Source organism: Cricetulus griseus (genome assembly GCF_003668045.3).
Source record: "Cricetulus griseus strain 17A/GY chromosome 1 unlocalized genomic scaffold, alternate assembly CriGri-PICRH-1.0 chr1_0, whole genome shotgun sequence".
Lineage (NCBI taxonomy): Eukaryota > Metazoa > Chordata > Mammalia > Rodentia > Cricetidae > Cricetulus > Cricetulus griseus.
Genome location: NW_023276806.1, coordinates 185,060,472 through 185,068,905, shown reverse-complemented (window position 1 = coordinate 185,068,905; position 8,434 = coordinate 185,060,472). Strand labels below are relative to the sequence as shown.

The 8,434-nt window shown below is 49.6% G+C and overlaps 1 protein-coding gene across 1 annotated transcript; it reads right to left on the bottom strand.

Moving 5' to 3' along the window:
- Positions 1–817: 817 nt before the first annotated feature.
- Positions 818–5,245, bottom strand: LOC113832852. Its single transcript, XM_027391572.2, has 2 exons — positions 1,738–5,245; positions 818–1,251 (listed from the first exon to the last, which is right to left on the bottom strand). The coding sequence occupies exons 1-2, from the start codon at positions 4,280–4,282 to the stop codon at positions 905–907; spliced, it is 2,892 nt and encodes a 963-aa protein (XP_027247373.1). The 5' UTR covers positions 4,283–5,245; the 3' UTR covers positions 818–904.
- Positions 5,246–8,434: the final 3,189 nt, after the last annotated feature.

The window sequence follows — 8,434 nt, the reverse complement described above, 5'->3', positions numbered from 1 at the left end:
TGAGTCTTGTTGGGGTCTGAAAAATTTAAGGCTTGGTAAACTCCTTGGATTAATTGTAATAATCTATCTCCGGTACCTGGAGGGTCTCTGGTTAACTCGATGTTTAGGGCATCTGGGGTGGGGGAGAAGATGACAGCATCTGGGGTAGGAGTGATAGCTTTAGGAACGGTAGGGGGTTCAGGGACTTGGAATTGGGTTGGGGCCCTCTGGTCCGCTATTACTGTGTTTGGCCCGACTGATTGTTGGCTTAGGGGAGTAATTTGTCTGTACAGGGAGAATAAGGTCACCGGATCTTTCCCTGCTCGGTGCAGCCGGAGTCCCCAGACTTTAGGACTATCCCAAGTAGTCCTTTTTCCAGCATCTGTGAACCTTAGGATGAGAGGGTTGCATTTTCCTCCGGGGGTGGCGCCTTGAAAACCTCCCCCTCCGGCACTATCATAACAGGGTCCGCAGGCTCTTTGCCCACATCTCCATGGTCCTTTCCCTGCGTACCCTGGGATCTCCCTCCGTTTGAGAGTGATGAAATCCCAAGAGGAAGAGGGTTTCCAGTAAGCCTCCCCTGTGGTTTCACATCCCCAGCTTGCACAGTACCCTTCCTGTGGCCCCCCGCAGTCATGAGTTGGTCTATGGCCAGGACAAACATAAAAATCCTTGCTTCTTGTCCCTATCCTTCCCCCAGGGTGGTGGCATCCGTACCCTGGGAATGGTTCCTGGTCAGAGGGATCCCAATCAGACCCTACTAAGTCACATAGGTCGACATAGAGAGGAGGGAACCCATCATGTAGAGTCCCTATATAAGTGCTGAGGTTGGCTATTTCCCCGGTCCCTAGATTGGCTATTTTCCAGGTGATATTATAAACCCTGTGGGGGTTAGTTGCTACATGGGGGGTAAACAGACAACCAATCAACAGGAGGGTGTACGAGAGAGTCTTATCTTTAAAGGATTTTGAGTGCGGTGTGCGGTCCATTCTGATGTAGTGGCTGAATCGGTGGGTCGGGCTGGCTTTACATGTGAAGCATGTATCCAAGCGGCAATGCCGTCTACTTTGAGTGCGGTGGGAGTGGTAAGCAAAACGATGTAGGGTCCCTTCCAGTGGGGTTCAAGGTTCTTGGCCTGGTGACGCCGGACCCAAACGGTGTCCCCGATCTGGTAGGAATGGGGGATGGTGGGATGGTCCCTCTGGTCTTTATAAGCTTGAGCAAGGGGTTTCCAAATCTCCCGTTGTACTAATTGTAGTGCCTGTAAATGAGCTTGGAGAGAAGGGGAGTTAGCAAAATCTGAGACATCTTGATCAAGAAAGTTAATGATAGGAGTAGGTACTCCATGCAGGATTTCAAAAGGTGTGAGCCCATGTGGCCCAGGGGTGTTGCGAGCACGATAGAGGGCTAGGGGGAGTAGGAGGACCCAGTCTCTAGTGCCAGTTGCAAGCGACAATTTTGTTAAAGTCTCCTTGATTGTTCTATTCATCCTTTCTACCTGTCCTGAACTTTGGGGTCTATAAGCACAATGTAATTTCCAATCAATCCCCAACAAGGTGGCCACTGACTGACTTATCTGGGAGGTGAAGGCGGGCCCATTATCTGTTCCCAGTACCTGAGGCATCCCATAACGTGGAAAGATTTCTTCAAGCAATTTCTTAGTAACGATCTTGGCTGTTTCATGTTTAGTAGGAAAGGCTTCAACCCATCCTGAAAAGGTGTCTACAAAAACTAATAGATACTTGTATCCATATTTACCTGGTTTAATCTCAGTGAAATCTATCTCCCAATGTGTTCCGGGCCGGTAGCCTCTGACCCGGTTCCCAGGAGGAAGCTTCAGTCTGGATGCGTTGACTCGGGCGCACGCATCACATTGTTCAGTTACCTGTTTTAGAATGTCATTCTTCCCCAAAAGGAAATTGAATTCCTCTTCTCGTTCGAGGAGCTCCCGCATCTTCTTGGAGCTCAGATGTGTCATCTTATGTAAAAATGTCACTAGGTACTTGGTTACCCGGTAGGGGATGACAGTCTTTCCTTCATAAGTCCAATCCCCGTTTGGTTCCTTTGTGGCTCCCAATTTCTCTAGGGTTTGGATGTCTCTTTGTTCATAGTCCCATGAGGGGGTGGGACGGTCGTTGGTGGGCTCCAGAGCCAGGAGGCTAGTGGTGTCTGTGGTCAGGGCCGCCTCTCGGGCAGCCAAGTCTGCCCTCCGATTGCCCCTGGCTTCAAGAGAATCCCCTTTTTGATGTCCGGGGCAATGTATGATACTTAAGGCGGAGGGCAGATGAAGAGCTCTTAGGAGAGCGAGGATTTCCTCCTTATTCTTAATGTCTTTCCCTTCGGAGGTAAGCAGCCCCCTCCGTCTGTAAATTTCTCCATGTATATGGGCAGTGGCAAAGGCATAACGACTGTCTGTGTACACGGTGAGCCTCTTACCTTCTGCCAATTTTAGAGCCTGCGTGAGTGCAATGAGTTCTGCCCTCTGCGCAGAGGTTCCGGGAGGGAGTGCCTGAGCCCAGACAACCTGATTCTCTGTGGTGACTGCTGCGCCCGCCCTTCGTTTTCCTTGATGCAAAAAGCTGCTTCCATCCGTGAACCAGATGTGGTCCGGGCTGGGTAGAGGCTGGTCAGTCAGGTCGGGTCTCGCCCCATGGGCCTCAGCCAGTACCTGTAAGCAATTATGAGCCTCTGGCTCCCCTGGGAGAGGGAGCAAGGTGGCTGGATTCAGAGTCACCAGAGGCCCAAAGTGGACCCGGTCTTTGTCCAACAGCATAGTCTGGTAATGAGTCATTCGGGCATTAGTGAGCCATCTGTCTGGAGGCTGTCTGATGACTGCCTCAACCGCATGAGGGGCATGTATGGTCAAAGGCTGCCCCAAGGTTAGCTTGTAAGAATCTTTTACTAGCAGGGCTATGGCGGCAATCATTCGGAGACAGGGTGGCCATCCCGATGCTACAGGATCCAATTTCTTGGAGAGGTATGCAGTGGGCCTTCTCCAAGGCCCCAGTTTTTGGGTGAGGACTCCCTTGGCATAGCCTCCTTTCTCATCTATAAAGAGTTCAAATGGCTTAGCTAAGTCCGGTAGACCCAGGGCTGGTGATTCAAGGAGAGCCTTTTTGATGTTGGTGAAGGCTTTCTTTTGGGGCTCTTCCCATTTAAAAGCAACCCCTGGCCGAGTGAGGGGGTAGAGGGGAGCCGCCATTTCGGCAAACCCGGGGATCCATAGGCGGCAGAAGCCTGCCGTTCCCAAGAACTCTCTCAGTTGGCGGGGATTTTGTGGGGTGGGAATGTCTAAGATGGCTCGCATACGGGCTTCCGTTAGCCATCGCCGTCCATCCTTTATCTTGTATCCTAAATAGGTCACCTGTTTCTGACATATCTGGGCCTTCTTGGCGGATGCCCGGTATCCTAGGCTCCCAAGAGTCTGGAGGAGGGCTCGAGTGCCTTCCTTGCATTCTTCCTTGGTTTTGGCTGCCAGGAGGATGTCATCTACATACTGTAAGAGGATTAGCGCGGGGTACCGGACCCGGAATCCTGCCAGATCCTGATGTAAAGCTTCATCAAAAAGGGTGGGGCTGTTCTTAAACCCTTGAGGTAACCTAGTCCAAGTTAGCTGCCCAGAGATTCCAAGGTCGGCATCCTGCCATTCAAAGGCAAATATAGGTTGGCTGGTGGGATGCAGGCGGAGGCAGAAGAAGGCATCTTTAAGATCTAAGACTGTATACCAGGTATAGTTGGGTGGCAATCCGCTCAGCAAATTATAAGGGTTGGGGACAGTAGGGTGTATGTCCTCTATCCTTTTATTGACCTCCCTCAGATCCTGTACTGGCCTATAGTCATTGGTTCCTGGCTTCCTGACGGGCAACAAAGGTGTATTCCAAGGAGATTTACAGGGCACCAGAATCCCTTGTTCAAGTAACCTTTTAATATGTGGCCGAATTCCTTCTCGGGCTTCTTTAGGCATTGGATACTGTCTGACGGATGCAGGAAGGATGGCAGCTTTTAAGGTTACTATAATTGGGGCCTGGTTGATGGCAAGGCCCATTCCTCCTGTTTCAGCCCAGGCTTGGGGAAATTCCGCAAGCCAGTGATCAAGGGTTTCCTGATTGTTCGAATTAGTCCTCTTTTCATGGAGTCTGTATTCATCTTCTATGGACATTGTCAAGATGGTAAGGGGAATTCCCTCTGGCCCTGTGACTTTGACTTCTGACCTCTCAAAGTGTATTTGAGCTCTTAATTTGGTCAATAGGTCCCGTCCTAGTAAGGGGTAGGGGCAATCTGGCACATGGAGGAAAGAATGCATAACCTTACCAGTCGCGAGCTGGAGCTGCCGATTTGTAGTCCAATGGTACTGCTTTCCGCCTGTAGCTCCCTGTACCCATGCAGTCCGGTGACTCAGGGGTCCGGGTGACCGATTCAGAACGGAATGTTGTGCCCCTGTATCTACTAGGAAGGTGACCGGATGCCCCCCGACTTGCAGTGTTATCCTGGGCTCAGGGGGGGGCTCCTGGCCCTGACTTCTCTAATCTTCTAGGTTTAGAAGGTCAGAGGTTCTTGGCCGTGGAGGCTTGGCCCGGGGGTTCTTAGGGCATTCTTTTGCCCAATGTCCTTTTTCTTTGCAGTAAGCGCATTGATCCCTGTCCAGGTGGGGCCCCCTTCTGCCATCCCTCTGCCTATTCTGTCTCTGACCTGTCACTACTGTGGCCAATAGCCTGCTCATCTCTCTATTCCGCTTACGGTCTCTTGCAGCCTCTTTCTCCTCTGCTTCTTTTCTCAGTCTTTCCTCTCTCTCCTGGGCTTCCTTTCTCCAACGTTCTTCTCTTTCTGTCTGTGTCTCTCTCTTATTAAAAATACGTTCTGCTTCCTTTAACAAGTCTTGGAGCGTATATCCTTGTAAATTTTCTAGCCTTTGGAGCTTGTTTCTTATGTCCGGGGCTGACTGCCAAATAAAGGACATAGAAACGCTGGTGGCCTGCCCTGGATCTTCTGGATCATAGGGAGTATACATTCTATATGCTCCTTTTAGTCTCTCTAGAAAAGTGGCGGGCGATTCCTCCGCCCCCTGTATTACCTGCTTTACCTGGGCCAAATTGGTAGGTCGGCGTCCTGCCCCCCGGAGACCCGCGACCAGCAACTGGCGATAGAGACGCAGATGGGTCCTACCTGCTTCAGTAGTAAAATCCCATTCAGGTCTTTCAAGAGGGCAAGCCGCATCGATTTCATTGGGCAGCTGGGTGGGCTGCCCGTTGGCTCCTGGGACATTCTTTCGTGCCTCTAGTAGAACACGCTGTTTCTCTTCCGAGGTTAAAAGAACCTGCAAAATCTGCTCACAATCATCCCAGGTAGGTTGGTGAGTTGTGAGTACCGACTCTATGAGAGATGTCAGCCTCACAGGGTCTGCAGAGAAGGAAGGATTATTATTTTTCCAGTTATAGAGGTCCGATGCTGAGAATGGCCAATATTGAGGTTGGCCATTCGGTCCAGTTCGGAGGGGCAAAGCGGTTGAATCTGGAGCGGGCTGCTCCCTGCGACCTCTTAGTCGGTGAGCCATTGGGGAAGGGTCAGGTGGGGGAGCTGAAGCCGTCTCTGCCGAGACGGCGGGGGCCGCTTCTGCCTCTGGCGGGGGCGGCAGCGCCGGGTATGGAGGGGGTTCTTCAGTCAATAGGTCAGCCAACAGGTTTTCTCCCGGGGGAAGCACCTCAGGCGTCTTCTTCTTCTCTTCAGCTTTAGCGTCCTTTACCGCTGTAGGGTAAAGGCTGGAGTGGGGAGGGAGCTGGGGATTGGAAAGGGTTGGGGTTGAGGGAATGGGCCGGTTGGAGCGGTTAGAGGGAGGAAGGGAGGGGGAGCCCTTGGGGTGTAGGAAAGGACGTATCCAGGGGGGGGGTCCTGAACCAAGGCCTCCCAAGTGACTATGTATGCCACCTGGTCGGGATGCCCCTGTGGTCCAGGATCCATAGTCTTCTCTTTCACCTGAAATATAGTTTGGAGGTTAAAGGTACCATCTCGCGGCCAGCCAACGTCAAAGGCTGGCCATTCTGAGGAACAAAGAGTAATCCATTTGCGTTTACGCACATCAACAGATTGGTTATGAGCATAATCCTGCACATCTCTCCAGTGTGAGAGTGTTAGGGACAAGGGAGTGGTGATAGTTTGTCCCATAGTTTCTAGACTTAGTAGAACACAGATAATGGTTATGATACAAAGACTAAGCAAAACAGAACAGGCTTTCGCTGCGCGGTTTCGACAGAGAGTCGATAGTAAGATTTTAGAAGGCGTTGAAGAAGGGGGCCAGCCTTCTTCGTCCCCGGTAAGGATTGCAAATCCTTCAAGCCGAGGACCCTCTCCAAAGAGGTTGGGAAGCTGTCCAGTCATAGATCTCAGCTCAAAAACAAAAGTACAAAGGTGAGCCCACTAATGCTTCAATCGCTACCAGGACGTCTCCTGGAGCCAGGGTCGGGAGTCCGAACCCGTCAAATACAAATGTACGCAGCTGTGTACTACCAACGCGGGCGCGCAGTTCATGAAATGGTTTCAGACAGAAAGACAGGACCAGACGAGACAAGACAGTGGATCCACATAACACTTACCTCCCAAATGTGGGTCGGTGGTCCCTGGGCGGGGGTCTCGATCCCGGACGAGCCCCCAAATGAAAGACCCCCGCAGAGGTTCTTTCGTGGAAGAAGACCCACACCCAGGAATCAGCGAAACCACGAACTTTGGATGTAAGAACAAGAGGATTTATTAATAACACGGATATCCGGGGCTTAGCTTCTGTTTTGCCAAGCCCCGAGCCCCGGAAGGAGGGTCCTTTTATAAGGGAAAACAGGCATAGTACAGAAGCGAAAAGCATCAAATCAGCATTTTCTCAAGGTTTAATAGCCAGGCGAAATGGCCTTATCTCCTGCCGGTCCAGATGGCTGGCCTTGGGACCGAGCGATCCGGCGGGGGTTGGCCTTGCGTGGGGCGGGGAGTGAGGGCCAGCAGCTGCAGAGATCAAAAGGTGCTAAGGAGGGAAGTGCTAAGGAGGGAAAGATGTATTCGCGCGCCCCGCCAGCTGCCGACCAGAGTAGAAAGGCTACAGCCCAGGGGTGGGGGTCTTTCAAAAGGCTAAATAATAAGCGGGTTTCTTGAAAGTTTCCCCATGTAACTTATGCTGTGACATGACTATCACATGATGGGAACAAACATTGTCTATGTGTTTGTCCTGAAAATAGAATAATGAGCTGGAGACTTGGAGAGCTTACTTCTCAAAAATGGAATGTATTTTGCTGAAAAGAGAGTGGCCAGTACCAAGCTAGATTTGTTATTGAGGTTCTATAATATCACTTAAAATCAGCTACAGGGATACACATTTCCAGCATTTGGGGGAGGGTCACTTTCAATATATGGACTCTTCTGTAGAGACATACAAGTTTTTAGATTTTTTTTTATTTTGTGAAGAACAGTGTTGGGATTTTGAGTCAATCTTGTAGAATAAGGAACCTAGATGTAAACACACACAGCAACAGCCACACAATTTTTGAGAAAGATGCCAAAAATACACAGTGGCGAAAAGACAAACTCTTCTAGAATATAACCAGGTAAATTGGGTATTTGCAGGTTGAAGAACTAAATTAGGTCCCTATCTCTCATCCTATATACAACACAACCCTAAATACATCAAAGATCCTAGTATAAGACCTTAAATCCTGAAATTAAATGAAAAGGGGAGATGTCTCAGAAGCTAAAGTGCTTCTTGTTCAATTATGAGGACCCAAATTTGTGTCCTTAGAACCCAAGTGAAAACAGCCATGGTCACACACATCTGTTATCCCAGTGCTCAATGGTGACCTAGAAAGCTGTGGCCACACTCATTTGTGATCCCAGTCCCCAGTGGTGACATGGGAGGCTGGGATAGGAGAATCCCCAGAAGCTCATGGCTGCCTAGGCTGGCTGACATGTACAACAGCAAATAACAAAGAAATTCTATATATCAAATGAGATGTAAGTCAAAGACCAACACAAGAGGTCCTCTGACCTCTACACACATGCCCTAGGCCATATGCAACCCACATTCACATACACAAATGCACACCTATACATTATGCATACAGACAGAGAAAAAGAGAGAGAAGGAAACAGACAGAGCTTTTTAAGAGGAAAGAAATGGGATAAGCACTTGAAGGTACAAGCAGAAGCAACAAAAAATAAATTTCTTAATGGGACAATAGGTTCCAAGCACTCAGGACTGTTGCTTGAAATGTTTTTTTATTCTTTTGGCTTTTGGGGGAGTGCTCACCACCCAGCTTCCAAATAAATAACGCATGGAGTTATATTATTACTTGTGAATGCTGGCATTAGATTGGCTTATTGCTAGCCAGCTTTTATTAATGTAAATTATCCCATCTGTCTTTGGTCTTTGGGCTTTTATTTTTCTCTATTCTTGTATACCTTTTCTTTCCTTCTTAGTCTGTGT